Source organism: Sodiomyces alkalinus (genome assembly GCF_003711515.1).
Source record: "Sodiomyces alkalinus F11 unplaced genomic scaffold SODALscaffold_6, whole genome shotgun sequence".
Lineage (NCBI taxonomy): Eukaryota > Fungi > Ascomycota > Sordariomycetes > Glomerellales > Plectosphaerellaceae > Sodiomyces > Sodiomyces alkalinus.
In genome coordinates this window covers 1,996,122-2,018,179 of record NW_021167084.1, presented here as the reverse complement: position 1 = coordinate 2,018,179, position 22,058 = coordinate 1,996,122, and the positions used below count along the sequence as shown (strand labels likewise).

The following is a 22,058-nucleotide window of genomic DNA, read 5'->3' as shown; positions in this document are numbered from 1 at the left end:
CCGAGGTCAGAGTCGTAGCAGAGGGCACATGCACCCTAGGCCACCCAGACAGTTGATCTTCCAGCGGCGTCTTGGCGGGATGTCTGACTGATCAGCGAATTCCTAGGACCTGGTTACCCATAATTCACGCTGGAAGGTCAGTACCAATCTCATTAATATCCTGTGTCACGGCCGCGGACTGCCGATTCCCCCAAAAAACAACATTATCCCAGGGCATCGTCTCGAAATCCTCAACTACAAATACGAACACGACAGATCACATTCGAGCAGAGTTTGGCCCTGAACTCGGATAGACGGAAGATCATCTCTTCCTCCCCATTCCTTTCATAGGGAATCAAGGGACATCGTGATGGTCGCCAAGTCCCAAGGGCCCCTCATCGTCGGGGTCGACGTTGGAGGTGAGCCGCTAGCGATCAATCATCAGGCCGATATAACCTCAACTCGAGTCTTCGTCCGTACTGTTCACATGCACTGTCAGATTGATTTTTCGTGTCTCGGGCTCTTAGTATCAGCTTTGGGGGAGCTGTAGAGTGAGCTGGCTATCGAACACTTCCCTATCCCTCTCATCTCATCGCTCATCCGTCTTCAACGCGCACCAACTACTACACAGGCTACACTCTCTCCCACTTCGAAATCTCCAATGTTCACTTCATAATATTAACCCTCTCAGGTACCAATACCGACGCCGTCCTTCTCGACCTCTCCCTTCCCGGGCCATCCGCCGTCCTATCGTCCCAAAAATCTCCAACCACTCCCGACGTCACCCAGGGCCTGCAGGCCTCTCTTCTCACCCTCCTCTCCAAGCCCTTCGCCCCAGCCCCATCCGCCATCAGCGCCCTCGCCATCGGCACGACCCATTTCCTCAACGCCATCCTCCAGCGCGATGCCACCCGCCTGTCCCGCGTCGCCGTGCTCCGCCTCGGCTCCCACGGCTTCCTCGACGGCGCCCTGCCGTTCGCAGACTGGCCCACCCCGCTCCGCCGCATCATCGAAGGCCACTCCGCCGTCCTCCCGGGCGGGGTGAACATCGACGGCCGTCTAATCGCCCCGCTCGACGAAGCCGCCCTACGCCACCAAGCCCGCGAGGTCCACCGCCGCCGCATCCGCTCCGTCGTCATCGTCGGCATGGGATCCCCCGCCGATCGGTCCCACGACCAGGAAGCCCGCGCACGCGACGTGTTCCTCGCCGAACTGCGCCGCGTCAACCCGGGCTACGCGCTGACCACCGACGTCGTCCTGTCGCACACCGTCGCCGGGTCGGGGCTGCTGGCGCGCGAGAACGCCGCCATCCTCAACGCCGCCATCTTGCCCTTCGCCCGCCGCACGCTGCACGCCTTGACCCACGCCACGCGCCAGATTGGCCTCCGGTGCCCGTTATACCTTACCTCGAATGCGGGCCACCTGCTCCCGTTTTCCGAGGCCGTGGCGTTCCCTGTTCGCATCTTCTCCTCTGGCCCTACGAACTCCATGCGCGGCGCCGCTTTCCTCGTGCGGGAAGATCTCGCGGCCCGAGAAGGTGCATGTGGTGGGGGGACGTGCATCGTGGTCGATGTGGGTGGCACGACCTCCGATGCTGGGGCTTTGCTTCCCAACGGGTATCCGCGACTTAGCAGGACGTATAGCGACTTGGGCGGCGTCAAGGTTAATTTGGATATGCCGTCGGTAGAGAGCGTCGCTCTGGGCGGCGGTTCTATCGTTCGCGTCTTGGAAGACGGCCACGCTACGACGGGAGGAGGAGGTCCTCGGGTCACCATCGGCCCGGACAGCGTGGGGAGCGCACTCATGACCCGAGCCCTCTGCTTCGGAGGCGTCATCCGCACCGCCACCGACATCGCCGTCGCCTCTTCCCTCCTGACACAACATGAAGACAACGACGGCGACGGCGACCACGACGGCGACATTGCGCCCGTCGCCGTCGGGAATCCCTCCCTGGTTGCCATCCCCCGCGAGGTAGTCTCTTCCGCGACAGCCAGCGTTCGCCGCAAAATCGAGTCCCTGATCGACAGCGTCAAGCTCTCCCCCGATCCATGCACCGTCGTCCTCGTGGGCGGCGGCGCCATCCTCCTCTCCCCCGCCACCCGCCGGGAAGGCGTCGACCGCATCATCCGCCCCGCGCACGCCGGCGTCGCCAACGCCGTCGGCGCAGCACTCGCCAAGATCTACGGGACAGCCGAGGCCATGGTCGATGCCGAAGACGTACAAGCGGGCATCTTGCAGGTGAAGAAGCAGGCCGTCTGGAACGCGGTGTCGAAAGGCGGGGTGGAGGGCCAAGTGACGGTGCTGAGCGAGACGGTCGAATGGGTCCCTTACATCGACGGCAAGAAACTCGTCCGCGTCCAAGTCGCTTGTCCTGCCGACCACGCGACCGTTTACGAGGGGATGCTTGAGTCTGGCCGGAATGTGGATGGCATCTCCTTTGAATTTGGAGGCTCTCCCGAGGAGGTGCCCGAGCCTGCTACCTGTATCCAGGACGACGATGCGCAGTTGAGTCGTCTTCGCCCGCTTGACCAGCTGGACCAGATCGACGTGGCGACGTACCGTCCTCAGGTGCTCTCCTCGGGAGAATGGGTTCTCTCGGCGACGGACCTTAAATTCCTCGAAATAGGATGCTACATACTAGGGTGCGGCGGGGGAGGGTCGCCGTATGCTTCGTATCTTCACCTTCTCGAATGCCTCCGCCAGGGCGAACGCATCACAATATGCCGTCCTGAGGACCTGCGCGACGATGATGTGCTCCCCCCGGTGGCAGCCATCGGTACGCCGGCCGTCGGACTTGAACGGATCGCTTCTAATGCAGTCTTTCATGCCTTGCAGAGGTTACGAGAAGAAGTGGGAGGGGTGGAGTATACCCATATTCTGGCTACGGAAATCGGTGGCATGAACGGTCTGGGAACCTTGATTTGGGGCGCCCAACGGTACTGTGGGTTGTCCATTGTTGACGGTGATTTGATGGGTGAGTCTCCTGACTTTGCATAGTCTTTCAGGGGTGACGCAGTGCTGCCCCCTGCCCCCTGCCCCCTGCCCCCTATACTGTGGATTACTGGTGCTGACGTGGACGGATGGACAGGTCGGGCATTCCCCAACTTCGAGATGGTATCACAATATGTGTCCGCCGAATCGATAAACGAACTCCTCCCCGTAGCGATCTGCAGCGGCGACGGAAGAGACGCCATCGTCCTAGCGGGGCAAGAAGACGAAACCGCCGCAGGCAAGGAGATACGTCGAATTTGCGCCGAGTTTGGGTACGACCGAACATGACATGGACCTTTTCCCACTCTGATTATCCGTTCAAGTTTCATTTTCATTGTCTCTCATTCTAACCAGGACCCATCCATCGTTCTCTAGTTTTGCCGCCGGAGCCTCCGGAACCCCGCTGTCCGGCCGCAAGATGCGCGAAGCCGGTATTCCGAACAGTTTCTCCCTCGCATGGCGCCTCGGGCGGGCCGTCCGGAGATGTCAACTAGATTCCACGCTCGGTACAGTCGCCGACGCCCTCATCGACGCTGCTGGGGGTGACAAGTCGGCTCGCACGGTTTTCTCGGGGAAGATTCGAGGCGTGGAGACCAGGATTACCGAGACGGGCCACTCTCTTGGAGAAGTGGTCGTTGAGAGGTTGGCCGAGGGCGAGATGGAAGACGAGGGGTTGGGGGGGAAGAAGAACGGAGAGGATTGGACTGAGGTGCGTGTGCCGTTTATGAACGAGAATCTGGCAGTCGTGGGTAAAGGAGCTGATGGAGAGAAGGTGAGTCCCCCCTTCTAACCCCCTTTTTTTCCTTGCAAGGTCTCCATTGTGCATGCTGACAACGGCGGACTAGGTGCTGGCTACCGTCCCCGATTTGATCATCCTCCTGGACGCATCGTCGGGTGAAGCTATCGGTGTTCAGGAGTATAGGTATGGTGTCAAGGTAACCATCGTTATCATGGCGCCACACCCTGTCTGGACATCCAAGCGTGGATTGGAGATCGTGGGGCCGAGCGCTTTTGGGCTCCCTTATGAGTACGCGCATACTCTTAATTATACGAAGCCGAAAAGTGTGATCGATGAGTATGGGGTGTCATGAAGAGTCCTCTAGCTCGAAGCAACTGAATGATAGATCTTGACATCTTGTATATCGAGACCTAGAGTACCAACCGACGTCCAACCGATGTGAAGGGAAAGGGCATGGTCTGACAGCACGGAGTTCTCACACCGCCGGTAAATCTGAGAGGGGAAAATGTTCTTTGCCGGGATCTCCTCGTCATTGTCTGGTGTTGAGCTGCGCTTCTCCAGGCATACGAGATCGGAGAAACCGACTCGCTTCATATGAGCGACCTAGAACAGGGCTCTGCAAAAGGGGCCCCCATTCCGTATCATGTAGATCGGGTCGATTCTCAGACTGAACCAGTCTGATCTGTTCCATGTGATAGTCGTACAGTGTTTTCGTCATCTTGGCCAAGGGCCTTGTCGGCGAGTTCAGGACCTTGGCTATCTGTATGTGAATTGTGATGGAAGTTTCACCGAGATAAAACGAAGAAGTACTTTTGACCGGCCAAGACGTCAACGGCCCTTTGTAGCGATAAGGGGGCTGATAAGGGGGGGGTGGGGGTGAACATGCATTTTGATATGCCCATGACACAGTGTGTATACTATGAGAATACCACCAAGCGACCCGCTCAACGCACTGTAGGATGGCATCGGAGAAACCCCGATACGCCGCGGAGAAATTCCGTCGTTGTCCCTGACCTGAGCACGGTTTACCCTGTGGTCGCCGGCCTATCCGGAAAAACTGGTTAATCCTTCCGGTCCCCGCTTCAATTAATCTGCGACTCCCAACCATCCACTATCCGTTCACCGTCCGTCCCCCCTCTCGGTTACATCGAGTCGACAGCCAAATCCCTATGCACAACAAACAACAAGCCGATGTCAAAGAGAAACTCCGCTTGTACCACACCTGGAACGTTATGTGGACTTGCCGCCTCCCGCCCCTGCCCGCCCATTTGACCCAACCGCTTGTCTGTCCGCGTGTCGGGTGTACCGTGTGACAGGGTCGCTGACGGGTCAACCGTCTGAAGAAAGGGGATGAGCAGCGAGTCAGGGCCAGCTGATATGTGGCAGGCCAGAGACGGGACGACTTACGGTTCGGGAACAATTGGTTCCATGGGCCCTTGACAGGATTCTTGTGTTACCGCGCCACCAACAAGCGAGACACGCCACACTGACACACCACACACCACACACCGCACACCGACTCTCACCCACCTCTTCCCGCGTCACACGGCTCGCCTGCCCACTCACACTCACCTCTCCGTCTCGTCCATGCCCGGTGGCGGCGGAGGAGGGGGAGGTGGTGGAGGAGACGGTGGCAGCAGCGCCAACGGCAAGTTGCTGACCTTGGCCTGCGACAGTTGTCGACGACGCAAGGTCAAGTGCGACGCCCAGACACCGGAATGTGGTAGCTGTCGCTCCTCCAAGATCCCCTGCAAGTACGAGTTGCCGCGGAAAAAACGAGGCCCCAAGCCCCGCGGTCGGGACCGAGACCGAGGAGGAGACCGGGACTCTTCCGCCAACAGGTCCGGCTCCGGTCGCGACTCGGCCGATGCCGATCAGTTCGAGTTCACTCCAACCGCCGCCGCACCTTACCCATCGTCGTCGGCCCGGTCGATGAGTGACTCCATCGACATCGACACGCCGTCACCCCATGCAGCCGACGGTCGCACTACTCATGTCGCGGTTGTTGCACATCCTCCACTCTTAACCACACCCCCTACCACCACCACCACAACCACCACCACCACAGGGTCCACAACTGTCGCCGTCTTCCATTCCGGCCCACCCTTGCCTTCCTCGCACCAGGCCGATCATCGCCATCATCTCTTCCAGCAACGTCCTGCCGCTCCCCCGCCGCCTCAAGCGCATGCCCATGTCCATGCCCTTGGCGATAGCCCCTGGATCACCCCCAGCACCAGCGCCAGCGCCAGCGCCAAGGGCCGTCTCCCAAGCCACGGAGACTTGACCGTCCCCTGCTTTGACAGCCGGCCTCTCTCGCCCCTCGAAATCCAAGAAACCTTGGTCGCCGGGGTGGAACGCTTTGGCGCCTCCGTCGAGTACATCGCCTGCCGCGCCGTCGAGGGCTATATCGAGCGGCTCTTCGGCATCGTACCCATCTTCCACGTGGGTAACCTACGAGCGTCCGTCTCGCTTCTCATCCACCCATTTAGCTCCAGTGCCGTCGAGAGCCCCGCCGCTACGACGAACTCGTCCTCCTCCCAATATGGCGGTCCATCATCGTCGGCGCATTCTCACGCCTCCCCCTGGGAGGAACTCCGCACCTTCACCCTCCTCACCTCTCTCTGCGCCTCCCAGTGCATCATGTCGTCCATCGTCCCTCCGGGGTGCGATGAAGCGGCCATCTCCCGGTGCTTCTTGAGCGCTTCCCGCGCCATGCTGGCCCATTTCGAGGACCGCGACATCAGCCACCCCAACTCGAGCTCCCTCATCATCCGCGTGTTCCAGTCCATCACTTTTCACTGCATCGGGAAAACCCGCATGTCCATGCACCTCCTCAATAGCGCCTACTCCATGACCCTGGCCATGCGTCTCTACGACGAGTCTTCTCTGCAGGGGGTCGACCCGATCGAGGCGCAAATCCGGCGAAACTGCTTCTGGACGCTCTTCGCCTCGGACAAATCAGCCTCCATCCTGAACAATATGCCCTCGGCCATCCAAGAGTTGTGTCTGGACCGTCCCATCACCCTCGCTTTCGAGGGCCCGGACGAGCCCAACCTCTTGGACGGATCCTCTCACCCCACCACCAAGCCTTTCGAGCGCCAGCTTCTCGCCGGGTTTTACATGTGCAACCAGATGTGGGCTGCCGGCTCGGATATCCTGATCGACATGCGCATCCTGGGCCGCATGTACACCAAGGCCTTCCCGGGTGCTGCAGACGCGCCTATGCATCCACACCACCCCCTAGACGCCCCCTCGTCCTCCGTCATGCGGTCGTACATGGCCTTCTGCGGAATGCTCGACGCCCTGCCGTCTTGGTTGCGCGATCCTGACTCGCACACCGTCGCCGACCCGGACGACATGGATGGGTCCGTCTCCGCCGCGGCGACGGAGTACCAGCGCCGTGGATTTTGGGTGCAGAGGGCGAACCTGCTCGTCACCTTCCACTGCCTCCGCCTGGTGATCTTGCGACGGGCTGCCCAGCTGGGACTCTGCCACTTGCTGGGCTTCACGAATGATGAGTCGATGCTGTCGCTTCACAGGACCGAAATCGCGAGCGACATGGTGGCTGCCGCGACAAGTGTACCTTTCGACGCTCTGCATACGAACAGCGAGCCTTGCGTACGACAACTTTACCCCTCCTCTCCTCTGTGCTCATTCTCTTGTTTTTTCCCATGTCCAGATGGTAGATGGGGGCGTCGCTTGCTAACCGTCTTAATTTGGTCTAGGTCGAGAAATTGCGCCAAGCCGGCATGGATCTGCTCGAAATCGCCCACAAGAGCAGTGAAGCCATTGCTGCCCGTGCCAGAGCCATTTTGGACGATCTACTGGACGTTATTTCCAAGCTAAATTCCCGGGTCTCTGATGAGTTGGGCGGTGACCTCATGAATTGATCTAATCCATGGGCCCGGTCGCCGGCCCGGTCCTTTTTTTTTTTTTTTTTTTTTTCCTTCTCTTCGGAATATTAATCCGCGGAGTTTTATGCTCACCGGCTCCCACGTGGACTCGAACTTCCCCTGAACGGGGAACGGGGAATTCCCACCCATGTTACCCGCAGCCGGTTTACAGAATACGACTCCGGCCCTTTCTTTTTCTCCTTTTGGAGTGGCAAACCGGAGATATATGGTGACGCACATATACTCAGCTGAACATCGCCGGCTGTTGGAAGTTTGACCGTCGACCGCCAAGACAAGCCTCATTCGTGATGGACGCCCTTTATTACCGCTCCGCGTCCCGTCCCACGTTGGCTTTTACGGCTGTCCGACTAAATGCTCCCTGTTGGAGAGGAGCGCATCCAGGACCAAGGCTTGAATATGGGATCCGTCACTGAATTTGTGAATCCCATCGTCCCGGGGTTCGCCCCCGATCCTTCAGTCATTTTCGTCGACGGGACCTTCTTCCTTGCAACGTCGTCGTTTCACGTCTTTCCTGGATTGCCCATATATGCGTCCAAAGACTTGAAGACATGGAGCCACATTGGTAACTGACCCTGTCGACGCACTTCACGCCGATGAGACAAGAACGTCTGTTGACTAATCTATGATCGTCGACAGGAAACGCCCTCAATCGGCACTCACAACTCAAGCTCAGGGGCGCCGCTACACTCCGCATGCCGTTGGACACGGGCTACTCCATGGTAGCATCGATGGGAATCGTGGCGCCGACCCTGCGATATCGTAGAGGAACTTTCTACATCGTCACCACCAATGTGGTTGTAGACGAATCGAATCCGGACAACATGTCCATCGAAAACTTCTTCATCCGCACCAACGACATATGGAGCAACGAATGGAGCGACCCCGTCTACTTCGACTTTAATGGCATCGACACGAGCCTCTTCTTCGACGACGATGACCGCGCCTACATCCAAGGCTGCTGGATGATCCGCCGCGACCGTCAGCCCACTTGCACCATCAAACAGTTTGAGATCGACATCGACACAGGGAAACCCCTCTCCGACACGAAGGAGATCTGGCCCGGCTATGCCAAGTACGATACGGAGGGTCCGCATATTTACAAGGTCGGTGGTTGGTATTTCCTCATGGCGGCCGAGGGCGGCACCTTCGAACACCACATGCTCAGCATCGCCCGGTCGCGGGACATATGGGGCCCTTACGAGACGTGGGGGGACAACCCCATCCTGACAGCCGACGGGAAGGACGAGTATATCCAGAACATCGGACACGGCGAACTGTTCCAGGATGCGGAGGGCCGGTGGTGGGCCGCGGTACTGGGGGTGCGCAAACAGGTCGACGGCACCCATGGACTCGGCCGCGAATCGTTCTTGGCGCCGGTCGATTGGCCCGAGGGCGGGTGGCCGACGGTACGCCAGCCGCGGATGAAGTTTACGAGGGAAACCGTGCCGTCGCTGGCCGCGGGTGCCGAGGGGATGTCGCTGGCGCCGCCGCCTTTCGTTGAGGACCTGTACATTCGCGACCACGACGCAAGCAAGTACCGCTATGCCGACGAGGGCAGGACGCTCTCCGTCCTACCCAGCCGGACTGACCTTTCTTCGCCTGCTGAGACGAGCACGTTCCTGGGGCGACGGCAACGGTTCCTCGACGGGGCGGCGACGGTACGCGTCGATTTCGCGGGAAAGGCGGGAGCTCAGAGGCAAGTGAGGGCGGGCCTGGCGCTGTATAAAGATCCCATCCGGTTCGCGGCAGTGGCCTTCGACTTTGCCAGCAACGGACTGGTATACGAGGTGCGGAATTCGTCCACCGGGTTACGGGGCACAGTCACCCGCGCGATCCCCGACGAGCTCAAAGGGCTGGAACTCCGGATCAAGGCCGCGCCTCTACGGTACAGCTTCGAGGCCAGGTTGGAGATGAAGGAACCCAGGACGGGGAGCGAGGCGGGGTGGATAGAGGTGGGATCCATGGAGGCCAAGGCGTTGGATTCTCGAGACTTCACGGGCCCGATTCTGGGGGTGTTTGCGCACGCGAGCGATGAGGAAGGGGAGGGCGTTGAGGTGACCTTTCGGGATTTCGAGTTGCGAGCGCGGGAGCATTTGGACGATTAGCGAGTTTTGCAGCGTATCACTTTTGGTTGTTGTTTTCTCGACGACTTACCGACGAAGCACGGGATCCGATTCTTGATGCTCGTGCGTAATCGCGCCTCGAGGCTAAGATGCTCTTCGACTCTGGATCACGAGCTGGATCACGCCATTTTCTCTCCATGGGACGAATGGTTAAATCAAGGTGAGCAAACTCGACATGGACGACGTGGGGGGTTCCAAGAGGGACAAAGCCTCTTGCACTCTGTCTTCGCATCAAATAGCTTTCCGAATGTCGACCGAGCCGGCATCTCAGCAATGCCTCGCCTCACATCACGACGCAAGCATGCCGTACGGGGTGCTCGAGGGCCAAGCCGGATGGAAGCAGCAGCGAGGCAGACTTTACCCCGGTGCGTGGTTCCATTTTAGCCAGATATGAGATGTGAGGTGTCGTCGCATCGGCGCCGCCGGCTGGAGGACTCCTCGTCGTCTCAACTTGGTTGGGAAAACCTGCATCCAGAGATAGTAGAAAGGATCACAAACTCGGACTTGTTCTCTCTCTGGATTTTCGCCATCGAGTGGTTCTCTGGGTCAAACTGAAGAGAATGCGTGTGGTGATTCGTGCGGATCCGAGGCGCAACCGAACACTGTACGTGTATTCTGCTTTTCCAGCTGCGATCCAGACAGGCATCGATCAGCGGAGAGATCAGCGCAGCGGCAGGCCACCATTTTATCCAACAACTTCCGCGTGTCTTCCAGAGAGGCATCGATCAGCATAATCCCAAAAAAGAAAGAAGTGAAAACCACAGCATCTTCCGTCCGCTTTGAAAGGCATCGATCGGCACGCCGATCCGACCTTCCAAGTCCCAAGTCCAATATGGGCACGGTGATTGATAAATCATTTGTCGTAGAAACAACGCAAATGTCTACCCATCGGGCGGGAATGAAGGGAATACTCTGAAGTCTGTCTCTCATTTGACGGCTAATTAGGCATCTCAGGATGAAGCCTCTGGGGCAGGTTTTCAGGTATGGACACGGAGAGCCGTGTAAGGCAGACGACTCACCGTCTCACGAGTCGCGAGTGACGGCACCTCGTCAGCTTCGAATCATACGAGGCATGAACTTGGATCAAATACCGCGGTGCCTTGATTCACCGGGTAAATAGCAACAATTGCCTTGTTCTGGTGACGACTCGACGAGCGATGTCACAGACGATATATGTGAAACACCACATAATGGTTCATAGAAGATGACGAGGAGGAGAGATCAGAGATGAATGATTTTTCCGCCGAAGGCGACATACCCCTCGAACAATGAAAGATGCAGCGAAACAATTGCGGTGCCAAAACCGCTAAAGTGATGTCCCATTATGTAAATTCCTTTACCTTTACAGGAGGGATCACCTCTGGCGATCAAATCGTCTAGAGTGATGGAAGAACCGTTCACCTGGTTCAGCCCTTTCGCTTCAGGACTGATCATCGATCGCTACTGATGATCTACGAAATATGCTGCGAAAATGCTGATCGCATATTTAAAGTTGACGGTATAATAAAGACAAAATCAACGACATCTCTTTATTTGCCTTCAAGTTGGAATTGACCACGAGACGCTCAATTCTCATGGGAGAAGGGGGTGAAACGACGTCTTTCTTGGTGGAGATGCACTTCCATTAGGATCAAATGACTTGTATTCTACCTGACATTCATGCAGTTACTGAACCCCTTCTCTTGGTCCTCATGGAATTCGGCGCTTTTATCCGCATCGCATGATGACATCGTCTTGAGCCGCAGATACACTTGGTTGTTCAAGGCAAATACCGGGATATGTTCTGCAGGTAATCCGCTCCAGTTTGAGGCTTCCCCTTCCCCAGACTTGTTCGGCACTTCTGACGGCTAATAACAACGACGAATAAGACCCTGAGAAGCAGACCAGCCAGGGAGACGAAAAACCCGCCCGCCGGCATGTATCATGCCTGCGGGCTACGGCTTGCGACTTGACCTGCTTTCAGGGACGATCGCCTTTCTGCCTAAATTCAACATCGCGCCCCAGTGCCCGTCTGCCCCACGGGGAATTCATGACGGGAAAGGGAGTCGTGGCGAGCAAGACGTCGTGCCCACTGCCCCCGGGGCCCCCGCACTTTTCTACCCCATGGGCCCATAGTCCTGATGTGGCTGCCGGAAGGCATCTTGGCGGACCTCCGGGGTCTACAAGTGCCGAACGTAGCAGGCCAAGATGTCGATCAGCCTCACATGATGGCGTCGTCGAACAAAATCCTGGTATTACGAATTGCCCCGAGCCGGTAGAATGCGAACTGCCCGAGCGAGGGAGTTGAGGGTTGAGGGCTAAATCGAGTTGAGAAGGTGGCAAGAAGCATTTGACGTTCATTCAGGGGTATTCAACGCCGAGTTTCGACTTCACTTCCAAGATCGAAACCACCAGGACGCTGCTCAACTTTCAACTATATAAAGCCGGGGAGACAACCCTCATCCAAACCCCTTTTTTTCCTTTGCTCCTCATCTCGACCACAATCTCCCAATCGACAAGCCAAGGTCTCCGAAAATGGTCAAGCTCTCTTCCTTCCTCGTGGCAGCCGCCAGCGGCGCGGCCCTCGCCGCCCCCAAGGCCAAAATGTCCAACGGTCTCGGCGACTACTCTCTCGAGAAGCGCCAGTCCACTCCCAACTCGCAGGGCTACCACGACGGGTTCTTCTACTCGTGGTGGAGCGACGGCGGTTCTCCCGCCACCTACACCAACCTTGCCGGCGGCTCCTACGAGGTCTCGTGGCAGAGCGGTGGTAACCTCGTCGGAGGCAAGGGCTGGAACCCCGGTGTTGATGCTCGGTGCGTTCTACCATGGCAGTCAAGATTTCAATGTTCCATGTTCTCAGTTCAAGGTTGAGTCTTGGCTAACAAGACTCTCGTCTTTCACAGCGCCATCGACATCTCCGGCACCTACGAGTACAACGGCAACAGCTACCTTGCCGTCTACGGCTGGACCCGTAACCCTCTCGTCGAGGTACGCGACGCTTCTTTCTCCGCAGATCCAAGATGATATAAAAACATGAAGTGCATCAAATGGGACTAACACGAGCTTCGCAAACAGTACTACATCGTCGAGAACTTCGGCGACTACGACCCCTCCTCGAACGCCAACAGGCTGGGCACCGTCGACTGCGACGGCAGCGTCTACGACGTCGCCGAGAGCTGGCGCTACGACGCTCCCAGCATTGACGGCACCCAGACATTCCAGCAGTACTGGTCTGTCCGCCGCAACAAGCGCACCGGCGGTGTCGTGCAGACCGGGTGCCACTTCGATGCCTGGCGCAGGGCTAACCTCCCCATTGGTACCCACGACTACCAGATCGTTGCCACTGAGGGCTACTACAGCAGCGGCTATGCTCGTATCACTGCCGCTGATGTCGGCTAAGAGACCTTGACGTTTTGGCGAGGAGGTCGGCCCTGGGCTGTTATCCCCCTGCATTGTGAAGGTTCTATAAGGGGGTTCGTGGTTATCGGTCGGCTCTTTCTGAGGTGGAATGGATGCTTGCTGTTGTCTCGCGCAAGTAACGTTTCGTCGTTCCTATTTCTTCCCCGTATATATTCGCTTCGGCAAAACCTATGACCTGCATGAAATGAATATACAGTCGATTGCACATATATTCCTCCACTCTTTCCCTCCCCGGTAGTCACTAGCTGCCCGCCAGCATCTCTTGTGTCCTAGGTACCTAATTGACAAACTCCCCAATGATTGGCTTTTACCGTATCCAAAGTCAAAGGTCAGGTAGTCCCACGAATGTGGCATTGTGTGGCTGAACAGTAGGCCATCGGAGTCTTCGGAGGACATATGAGAAGTAGCGAGGGACCAAGCTATCTTCGTAAGTTTGCGCCACATTCTGAAATAACGTTTAAATGCAACCAGGCGTGTTTAAGAGTTCTCTAAACATTGCTCGGACTGTCTACGATTTAACTTTACCTCGTGGGAACGAAGTAGCCAAGCAACAGCCTACAGGCTTAGAAGGTAGGCCAGGATTCGAGTATATAAATCCGTCGAGGCCCAACAGCAAGACGGGAAAAACTCTCAACCCTTTACATCCTGTCCCCAAGTTCAATCACTTCATATCCGCACAGCTCAGAGTACTCCTGAATACTAGTCCTTCACACAATGGCGACCAACCCCGGCATCACAACCCGATTTTTGATCGTCTCCGATACCCACGGCGACGAGTTCCCTAGCACACTCAAGCCGCTCATGTCGGCAGACGTTGCCATCCATTGCGGCGATCTCACCGAAGAATCAAAAAATGAGGAATTCAAACGATCCCTGCAACTGCTACGGGATATCAACGCACCATTAAAGCTCGTCATCGCCGGCAACCACGACTTCACACTGGATACCCCCGCCTTCCAACGGATCCTGGCAAGCTCCTTTTCTTCGCCCACGCAGGACTTGCCGCGGGAGGCCATTGAACGCCATTTTGGCTCCTTCGGCGAAGCAGAAAACCTCTTCCGCCAGCAAGAGCGAGCCAAGGATTCGGGTATTATATTGCTACACGAGGGCACCCATACATTCCAATTAGCCAACGGAGCAAAGATGACCGTCTTCGCCAGCCCCTACACGCCCTCTAAACACGCCGGCTGGGGTTTCCAGTACATCCCGACCGACACATATACCCCGGGCCGAACAACAACATCTTACGACGGCCACGACTGGTCTATCCAAAACGGGACCGACGTAGTCATCACCCACGGCCCACCGCACGGCATCCTTGACCGCACACAAGACGCCAAACGCGGCGGCAGCCAAGGCCTCTTCGCCGCCGTCGAGAAGGCGAGGCCTCGTCTCCATTGCTTCGGCCATATCCACGAAGGCTGGGGTGCCCGCATGGTCACATGGCGGGAAGGGAGTCAAGGGACGACCATCGCCAACCACAACGAAGATGCTGCCCGCTGGCCGTCGCACTTTACCCATATTGACAACGACAAGTCTGTGACCATCGGGAGTCTAACGGGGATCCAAGCCGGCAAATGGGACACGGAGGCCGATAAAGAGGAGAAGAGGCAAAGGCTCAAGAGGTATAGGGACCAACAAGCTTGCTTCACGAGTCACTGCTCTGGAGATGGCCTGCCGCTCCAGGCGGGCAAACAAACGGTCTTTGTCAACGCTGCCATTCAGGGTGAATCGGACGAGGGGATACAACTGCCCTGGGTCGTCGATGTCGAACTCCCCAGGGCCTAGGTGGTGGATTGGTGGACTGGGAATTACTGGAAGGGAACTCGAGACGAAATATACCCATACATTGTATTGTGTTTTGTAATGATATGGATGATTATGTCAGCGGCTGATGGTAGATCAGGTGACCTGCCCCGAGGTGGATTGTGGCGATGCGCGCCACAGTGGCTGCACCATACCATAGCATGTAATTATAATTACTGGTCGATGCCAGACCTCCTGACCAAGTCAAATTGATCCATCCCGGAATTTTTGTGAACTCACTGCTCAGCTCCACGAGCAACGACAACAGTTGAGCCGACCGGAGCCGAGCTGGATGAACCGATCGGGCTTACCAGAACTGGGCTCTTATTGCTGTGATGGTTATATAAAGCTCTTCGGTCCCTTATCTCAAGCCACTATACGCCCGATCCGGGTTAGTTCATGCGGAGGGCCGAACAGGGGCTGCGGAGGATCTACGAATTGCTGGGAGAGGGAACTAGGATGATGATCGAGTGGGCACTGGACACACTGGAGACGCTGGAGCCCAAGAGGCAACACGAGTCACAGGGCGAATCGACGACCGTGCTGTGGAATTGGGCTCTTATCTCTCCGAACTTGGCCACCAAGTGCCGTCCGGCGTCAACTTCCTCTTCGCACCTCAGGAATTGGAATCCGAACTCGGGACATCTCAAATTCTAGTTCATTCACGATTCAGAGTCTCAGAGTCTCAGACCCAAAATGGCCGCCCCTCCCGCCTCTGCCTTGACATCCTCGAACCCCTCAACCATCGCCCAAGAAATGTCCAGGGACCCAGGGACATTTTTCGTCAATGGCCGCATCCTCGCCAAAGCCGGCGCCGGGCTAGAAGGCCAGCCCACCTTCGCTGATTCCATGTTCGTCCGCAACGGCGTCATCGCCGCCATTGGGTCCCGTGACAACATCGCATCGCAGCTGAACCTCCCAGCCGACGTGACCGTCACCGACCTGAACAACAAGACCGTTCTCCCGGGCTTCGTCGACGGTCACATGCACATCTTCCTGCTGGGCCAGTCCCTCCGCAAGGTAGATCTCAAGCACTGCAAAAACCTCGACGACATCCGGGCCACCGTGAAAGCCTACGCGACATCACACCCGGAGGTGCCGCGCATCCTCTGCAAGGGCTGGATGCACTCCATGACCCCGGGCGACGTGACCGCCTCGCTGCTCGACGACATCGACCCGCGCGCCATCTTCATCGACTCCAAGGACCTGCACTTCACCTGGTGCAACTCCGCCGGCCTCGCCGAGCTGGGCGTGGCGGACATGCCCGACCCAGCGGGCGGAACCATCTACCGCGACGCCGACGGCAAACCCTCCGGCGTCCTGAGCGAAGGCGCCGTCCTCTCCATCGTATGGCCCCACCAAGCCCTCGTCGCCTCCCCCGAAGACCGCCAAGCCGCCATCCTCGCCGCCATCCAAACCTACAGCGCAGCGGGGTACACCGGCCTCGTGGAAATGGCCATGGACGAACCCATCTGGGACGCCCTCATCGCCCTCCGAGCGTCGAACCCGGACCTTCTCCCCATGCGCATCGCCGCCTACTGGCTCATCAAACCCGCCGCCGACCCGGAAGCCCGCCTGCGCCAGGTCCGCCGCGCCGCCGAGCTGCACGCCCAACTCAACGCCACCACGTCCCCCGACCTCCGCATCGCGGGGATCAAAGTCATATGCGACGGCGTAATCGACGCCTGCACCGCTTTCGTCTCCGAACCCTACGGCGCCCCCGGCCCCGGATCCCCTACGCCCCACGGCCCCCACCCGCCGCCCATCTGGACCCCCGAGGACCTCGCCCCCGTCGTCCGCGCCGCCGACGACGCGGGATTGCAGATCGCACTGCACGCCATAGGCGACGCTGCCGTCCGCACCGCCGTGGACGCGCTCGAGAACCTGCACCACGCCTCGCCCGGCCGCCAGCGGCGTCATCGTATCGAGCACCTCGAGCTCGTGTCCCCCGAAGACGCGAAACGGCTCGGAAAGGCCGGCATCACGGCGTCTATACAACCCGTGCACGCCGACCCGGCTATCCTGCGCGCCTGGCCGCGGCTCCTGGGCCGGGAGCGGTGCGGGCGGGCATTCGCGTACCGGGAGTTCGCGGACGGCGGGGCGCTGCTGGCGTTGGGGAGCGATAGTCCCACGGCGCCTTGGGAGCCGCTGCACAATGTCTATGTCGCGACCACGAGGCGGTCGGCTAGGGAGCCGGAGTGTGAGGAGGTGGTGAACGAGCATTTTCGGTTGGGGGTTTGCGAGGCTATCGCGGCGGCCACTGAGGGTACGGCCGCAAGTGTGTTCGCCGAGGGGAGGGTTGGGAGTCTTGCAGTGGGGAAGATGGCTGATTTTGCCGTGTTTGATATGGAGTGGGATGCGAAGAGCCTTTTGAAGTCGGCGTTGAAGGAGACTTGGTTTAGTGGGAGGAGGGTATTCAAGTCTGAGAAGTGAAGGAGAGATCTAGGTACTACGACGTCCACGAGGGTATTATACATGCAAACGCTTGACTACGCCAACGGATTATATGACCCCTGAACACGAGACATAAGTTCACGGTCTGTCCCATCATCATCAGAACAGATGGAATCAACATTTCGGCGGCCTGTCATTGTCAGGATAGAATTGATGGGTCTGGGAGCCGTGATCGGACCTACGTAGCAACCATCTGCCATGTCGCCAGAGCCATGTTCTGTCCCTGCAAAGACTACTTTGTTTCCAGATTCTTCAGTCCCCTCTCTCAGTGAGCTTGATACGCTTGCTTAACGGCGCAACGAGGATGAATCATGCTGCACATGCAATATCGGAAGGTATCCAAAAGTCTATATATCCTCCTATCGGCATTAGATGAGAACCCCCAGGCCCTGGCGCAGTCCCCTTGTCATAGACTTTGATCTTTTTCCCGTGCTTCTTGCCGAATCGGGGATGCATTGTAGCGGCACTGCTGAAAGTGGGATCGTGATTGATGAGTGAGGCCCAAGTATCATATCCGTTCGTCCATCATCCATGTCTGCGGCGCCTTGGCCTTTAGCAGGAATGCAATGCTCCTGCAAAACCCAAGGTCCCGAACCATCCGTGTCGTGTCCCCAGTTCAGCAAGACCTCGTGTTGATGTGCTGGAAGAGAGCAGCTGTGATATAATTATTCGCAGTTCCAAGTTTGCGATCGAGTGGGGAAAAAATCAGTCGGGCGGCACAACCAGCTGAAGAGGCCTGAGCGGACTCTCGTTTGCTTTTCGGCCGAGACGCCTCGGGGACCGGAGAAGCTGGTCCGGCTCCCCCCCTGTCATACGGTCATTGGTGTACCTACCCAGAGTCCTGAGCGAGTTCCAAAGACGCGGAAGTACAGGGGTTACCGACACTGTCGTCACCCTATTTCGCTGTTACCTAAGGTAGGTACTCAACTAATAAATGAGCGAGCGCATTCTCTCGCCCACGTCCCGCCCCCCTGCGTCTCTCCTGCTCACCTACTTTCCCGCCTTCACCTCCGCGTCAACCGCATCGGCCATCCCCCCCAATGTATCAAACTTCCAATCCCAAACCTCCTCCGCCTGGTTCCCCATCACGGCCCCCGGTCTCACAATCCAGCTCGACTTAATCCCCACCTTCCTAGCAGGGTGATGGTCATGAAACTGACTCTGCGCAGTCTGAATGACCTCACTGCTCTCCACGCCAAACCGCTCCTTCACCTCACGGAGCATATGCTCGAAATTGCGCAGGTCGGGCTTATAGCTCCCCACATCCTGGGCCGTGAGGACGAGATCGAACGGGACACCCTCTAGCGGGCCCGCGTTCGTGCCGGCAAAGGACTCCCGGTCGACGTTGGACAGCACGACGAGCTTGTACCGCTTCCCCAGCCGTCGAAGCGCATCCACCGTGTCGGGGAAAGCGGGCCACGAGGCTACCGAGGCGCCGAACGCGGCACTGGCGGTTTCGCTGGGGGCCGGAAGGCCGAGTTTGGCGGCGACTTGGGGGTGGATCGCCGCGAGCAGGTCGGCGTATTTGAGATCCGGGGTCCGGCTTTGCTGCGCGGCTTCGCACTCGTGGAAGACCTCCAGGAGGCGGGATTTCGGCAACTTGAGGGCGGCGCCGGCGGGGTCGGATGCCAAGAGGGGTTGTAGGGCGGTGAGGACCCCGGTTTCCCAGTCGATGAGTGTGCCGTAAACGTCAAAGGTGAGGAGGCGGTAGTCGGTGAGTCTGGCCATGATGTGATACCTTGAAGGTCTCGTGTGTTGGTGGAGGGTGATCGATATGGTTGAATGTAAGTGATCAGGTGTGAGATGCCGGTTGCAGTCCTGCCGGTCGACTTAATAACTACCGGGAAGGTGAGGGGATAAGTGTACGTATGTGGAGACGGAGCGGACTTGTCATGGACAGGGCGTGTGTCTCTCGGTGTGTCGGTGTATCGGAGTATCTCCTCTAGTCTCGTCACTCGACCACTAAGGTACAAGAACGACCTGCCATTTTTGGCTGGTTGATAAGTATTTAGCCCGAGATTGGGGCCCATGATAAGAGTGAGCTAAATATCGTGTGGTTTGTCAAAAAGTCACAAAGGCGTCGCGCCTTTCCTGAATGTTTCCAAGCATCTTATGGGTGATGGGCCAGTCTGAATCCTGAATCCTAGTGCTGATAAGACAATCTATATTCTAAACTGTTCTCTTGCCTTCATATTACTTTATGAACCCTTGTCCGCGATATCCACTTGATATCCAGCTCGCAACAAACATTCTAGGAGCGTCTGGGCATACCTGCGATAGGAGGCTATCCCAACGCATCTACGTAAGTGTCGATTTATCATCTAGCTGTGAAGTCAACTCAAACATATTATCAGACCAGAGTAAACATGATCTCGGACTCCTTAAAAATCGACATTGATCCGAGAGTCTACATGCGTCGTTGCATAACTTGCACCAACATCTCTTCTTAAAGGATATCTGAAAGGTATGTCGTGTCTCGACATTTCACGTTACCCCCAAAACTCCTCCAGGCTTCGTATCTCCTTCGAAATATGCCAGTGAACAATATCTCTTGCAGCAAGTGCATCCTCCAAACTGTCATGTCCAGCTCGATTCTGAATTTTCCGCCCGAGCCTCTCCATCGCCAGCTTCTTCAACGTCAACTCGCCTTTCCGGCTCCTCGTAGCCCCCGAGTTATCACTCTTACCCGAGTTGGCCTTTCCGGATCCCGATTGGGCCTCTTGATTGCCGTCCACTGCTTCGAGGACAACAGCAGTCTCGCCCGATGCGGAATGATCTTTATTCCCACTTTCTTCTTTCTTTGCTTCCGCCTCGGCAGCGTCCTGTTCGGCCTTCTTGACCGCCTTCTCGAGAAGAAGCGAGTCGACCACAACCGGATGAATCCAGCGCAGGACCGTCAAATCGCAGTGCAACGAGTGGCCAACAACAATCGTGCTGGGCGAGACGTACTCCCAAATCGCCTCCCTCGCCGAAGCCACGCCCATGGTACAACGGCCCTCCTTCTTAGCCTTGGTCAGCACGGCCCAGGAGACGCCCGAGTAGCGCGTGTTGAGGTGCAACATGGCCGCATCCGGCCATACGAGAGTATCAATCAGGACCTCGGTCGTGAAGTAGTCGGCGAGGGTGATGCGGATCAGTTCCGACTCGTTATCGACAGCTGTGCCCATTTCGCAGTCGATGGCGACGACTTGGCGGTATCTGGCATTGCCTTCGGTTGGGGTTGGCGTGAAGTGGAACTGGTAGCGAAGACTGAGGCCCTGTAGGGGAGTCTTCCAATGATGGGATGATTGCTTCTTACAAGGTGGGGAGGAGGGTGAGGCGTTGCAACAAGTCCATTTCTGTCATTGCGCAAGCGGTTCATGTTAGCGATATGGTCAAGTGGTTCTTGAAGAGTCCAGTCTTCTCTACCACGTCTTCGAGCGAGAAACGTTACCTTGTTGCGTAATCGGCCTGGATGATACTTGCAGCAGACGTCAGGGGTTTCGACTTGAATCACCACCTCACCCTCCTCAGAGATCAGAGCTCCGCTTCCACTTAGGGGTTTGGCTTCCGTCTTCTTTGGGTCATTGCCTGATTTGCCTCCATCTGGAGTACGGTGGACCCTGTCAGCAGGTGTAGATCAGGGGTGCAGGTGACTGGACTGAATTATAGCAGCAATAAATAACGCACTTCGTGTATGACATCGCTTGCAGCGATCTCTGGCCGCAAGTTCATCGTCGGTGAGCTGCTGCAGGATGAAGCCAGACTTGTTGAGAAGTTCAGGCTCATGGATTGCTTGCTGCAAAAAGGTGAAGTAAATCGGCGTAAAGGAAATTGGCGTGCTAGCGTACATGGTCGCTCCTGACTCCGCTAATCCAGCAGCCGGGGGCTGAGCCTCGTTGCGAGATGACATTGTCAGTCCTTGTCAAGTAACGACTCGTTTGTCCAAATTGGTCCTCAAAATCGAGCATCTGGCTACCTAAGGTAGGTATTTGTAGTAGAGACCCTTTTATGAAAATTCAAGGTTGGTTTGAGAGACTTCTTAATCGTACCTGCCTTCCTTGGGCCTTAACATAATCTTTTTATGTATGGTAGATTCTAGATGTGGGCAGGATCCAAAGATTGGGGTTCTACGTTGTAACGGCAAGATGACTACCCCATAGGTTTTCTACTACCTTAAGCTTTGTTTTTTGTCTTGCTTTCTTTGTTGCTGCTAAAGTATAAGGAAACTACATGGTAACAGAGTATGAAGTTCATTGTTAGAGATATCACCGCAGAGGTGGTTTGCCTTTAATTATCTCTTAGAGACTGTTCCACTACGGTCAACTCGCGAGTGGCGACAAGTTCATCACATGCATCTTTCACAAATCATGCGTTACACACCCTATATCATCATAACTCCTGTCATAATACTACGCCTCAAATCCATCAGTTTATTCAAAGTAAAATACTGCTTACAGTAGAAACAAACCGGACCCGTGCTTTCCAAGAATCGACCTCTTACTAAGAAGCCTTCTTACAACCATGCTACCAATCTAGAAGTAGGGGTGTTATATACACATATGAACTGCTTCTTTGAGAACATCAACTGGTTGCCTCAGATTATTCCGTCCACTTGCAAGTTACAAGGCATCGTGGCCGCATGTCGTTCTCAGGTCCGATGAGGGGTTT

The 22,058-nt window shown here is 56.8% G+C and overlaps 10 protein-coding genes across 10 annotated transcripts; 8 read left to right on the top strand and 2 right to left on the bottom strand.

Annotated features, from left to right (window-relative positions):
* Window positions 1-191: 191 nt before the first annotated feature.
* Window positions 192-4,493, top strand: SODALDRAFT_333984 (hydantoinase). The gene is made up of 5 exons (XM_028612111.1): window positions 192-398; window positions 671-2,953; window positions 3,068-3,242; window positions 3,346-3,742; window positions 3,816-4,493. The coding sequence occupies exons 1-5, from the start codon at window positions 350-352 to the stop codon at window positions 4,059-4,061; spliced, it is 3,150 nt and encodes a 1,049-aa protein (XP_028466019.1). The 5' UTR covers window positions 192-349; the 3' UTR covers window positions 4,062-4,493.
* A 346-nt stretch (window positions 4,494-4,839) lies between these two features.
* SODALDRAFT_351325 (hypothetical protein) lies at window positions 4,840-7,626 on the top strand. Its single transcript, XM_028613531.1, has 2 exons — window positions 4,840-7,327; window positions 7,435-7,626. The coding sequence occupies exons 1-2, from the start codon at window positions 5,297-5,299 to the stop codon at window positions 7,597-7,599; spliced, it is 2,196 nt and encodes a 731-aa protein (XP_028466018.1). The 5' UTR covers window positions 4,840-5,296; the 3' UTR covers window positions 7,600-7,626.
* Window positions 7,627-8,019: 393 nt separating this feature from the next.
* SODALDRAFT_278289 (xylosidase/arabinosidase) lies at window positions 8,020-9,728 on the top strand (the record flags this gene model as incomplete). Its single annotated transcript, XM_028608104.1, has 2 exons — window positions 8,020-8,185; window positions 8,260-9,728. The coding sequence occupies 2 exons, from the start codon at window positions 8,020-8,022 to the stop codon at window positions 9,726-9,728; spliced, it is 1,635 nt and encodes a 544-aa protein (XP_028466017.1).
* A 75-nt stretch (window positions 9,729-9,803) lies between these two features.
* SODALDRAFT_360553 (hypothetical protein) lies at window positions 9,804-10,662 on the top strand (the record flags this gene model as incomplete). The annotated part of the gene is made up of 5 exons (XM_028614279.1): window positions 9,804-9,809; window positions 9,907-10,111; window positions 10,135-10,200; window positions 10,281-10,350; window positions 10,389-10,662. The coding sequence occupies 5 exons, from the start codon at window positions 9,804-9,806 to the stop codon at window positions 10,660-10,662; spliced, it is 621 nt and encodes a 206-aa protein (XP_028466016.1).
* Window positions 10,663-11,511: 849 nt separating this feature from the next.
* SODALDRAFT_184020 (hypothetical protein) lies at window positions 11,512-12,094 on the top strand. Its single transcript, XM_028607081.1, has 2 exons — window positions 11,512-11,535; window positions 11,615-12,094. The coding sequence occupies exon 2, from the start codon at window positions 11,776-11,778 to the stop codon at window positions 12,031-12,033; it is 258 nt and encodes an 85-aa protein (XP_028466015.1). The 5' UTR covers window positions 11,512-11,535; window positions 11,615-11,775; the 3' UTR covers window positions 12,034-12,094.
* Window positions 11,893-13,354, top strand: SODALDRAFT_312772 (xylanase precursor). The gene is made up of 3 exons (XM_028609208.1): window positions 11,893-12,541; window positions 12,632-12,716; window positions 12,804-13,354. Exons 1-3 carry the CDS (start codon window positions 12,261-12,263, stop codon window positions 13,125-13,127), a joined length of 690 nt encoding a protein of 229 aa, XP_028466014.1. The 5' UTR covers window positions 11,893-12,260; the 3' UTR covers window positions 13,128-13,354.
* A 904-nt stretch (window positions 13,355-14,258) lies between these two features.
* On the top strand, window positions 14,259-14,947 carry SODALDRAFT_333980 (hypothetical protein). The gene has a single exon (XM_028612110.1). The coding sequence runs from the start codon at window positions 14,292-14,294 to the stop codon at window positions 14,934-14,936; it is 645 nt and encodes a 214-aa protein (XP_028466013.1). The 5' UTR covers window positions 14,259-14,291; the 3' UTR covers window positions 14,937-14,947.
* Window positions 14,948-15,188: 241 nt separating this feature from the next.
* Window positions 15,189-17,608, top strand: SODALDRAFT_333979 (amidohydrolase family protein). Its single transcript, XM_028612109.1, has one exon. It carries the CDS (start codon window positions 15,651-15,653, stop codon window positions 17,385-17,387), a length of 1,737 nt encoding a protein of 578 aa, XP_028466012.1. The 5' UTR covers window positions 15,189-15,650; the 3' UTR covers window positions 17,388-17,608.
* A 790-nt stretch (window positions 17,609-18,398) lies between these two features.
* SODALDRAFT_333978 (haloacid dehalogenase) lies at window positions 18,399-19,439 on the bottom strand (the record flags this gene model as incomplete). Its single annotated transcript, XM_028612108.1, has 1 exon — window positions 18,399-19,439. Exon 1 carries the CDS (start codon window positions 19,134-19,136, stop codon window positions 18,399-18,401), a length of 738 nt encoding a protein of 245 aa, XP_028466011.1. The 5' UTR covers window positions 19,137-19,439.
* Window positions 19,440-19,895: 456 nt separating this feature from the next.
* SODALDRAFT_351319 (hypothetical protein) lies at window positions 19,896-21,300 on the bottom strand (the record flags this gene model as incomplete). Its single annotated transcript, XM_028613530.1, has 4 exons — window positions 19,896-20,657; window positions 20,707-20,746; window positions 20,913-20,993; window positions 21,078-21,300. 4 exons carry the CDS (start codon window positions 21,298-21,300, stop codon window positions 19,898-19,900), a joined length of 1,104 nt encoding a protein of 367 aa, XP_028466010.1.
* Window positions 21,301-22,058: the final 758 nt, after the last annotated feature.

What these genes read in the sequence shown, in the direction of transcription:
- SODALDRAFT_312772 (XM_028609208.1), top strand. Translation starts at nt 12,261, where the DNA reads ATGGTCAAGCTCTCTTCCTTCCTCGTGGCAGCCGCCAGCGGCGCGGCC. An exon ending in AACCCCGGTGTTGATGCTCG is followed by an intron (nt 12,542 to 12,631) that starts GTGCGTTCTACC and finishes CGTCTTTCACAG; the next exon opens with CGCCATCGACATCTCCGGCA. An exon ending in CCCGTAACCCTCTCGTCGAG is followed by an intron (nt 12,717 to 12,803) that starts GTACGCGACGCT and finishes CTTCGCAAACAG; the next exon opens with TACTACATCGTCGAGAACTT.
- SODALDRAFT_351325 (XM_028613531.1), top strand. Translation starts at nt 5,297, where the DNA reads ATGCCCGGTGGCGGCGGAGGAGGGGGAGGTGGTGGAGGAGACGGTGGC. An exon ending in ATACGAACAGCGAGCCTTGC is followed by an intron (nt 7,328 to 7,434) that starts GTACGACAACTT and finishes AATTTGGTCTAG; the next exon opens with GTCGAGAAATTGCGCCAAGC.
- SODALDRAFT_184020 (XM_028607081.1), top strand. Translation starts at nt 11,776, where the DNA reads ATGACGGGAAAGGGAGTCGTGGCGAGCAAGACGTCGTGCCCACTGCCC.
- SODALDRAFT_333980 (XM_028612110.1), top strand. Translation starts at nt 14,292, where the DNA reads ATGACCGTCTTCGCCAGCCCCTACACGCCCTCTAAACACGCCGGCTGG.
- SODALDRAFT_333979 (XM_028612109.1), top strand. Translation starts at nt 15,651, where the DNA reads ATGGCCGCCCCTCCCGCCTCTGCCTTGACATCCTCGAACCCCTCAACC.
- SODALDRAFT_333984 (XM_028612111.1), top strand. Translation starts at nt 350, where the DNA reads ATGGTCGCCAAGTCCCAAGGGCCCCTCATCGTCGGGGTCGACGTTGGA. An exon ending in CGTCGGGGTCGACGTTGGAG is followed by an intron (nt 399 to 670) that starts GTGAGCCGCTAG and finishes TAACCCTCTCAG; the next exon opens with GTACCAATACCGACGCCGTC. An exon ending in AAGGAGCTGATGGAGAGAAG is followed by an intron (nt 3,743 to 3,815) that starts GTGAGTCCCCCC and finishes ACGGCGGACTAG; the next exon opens with GTGCTGGCTACCGTCCCCGA.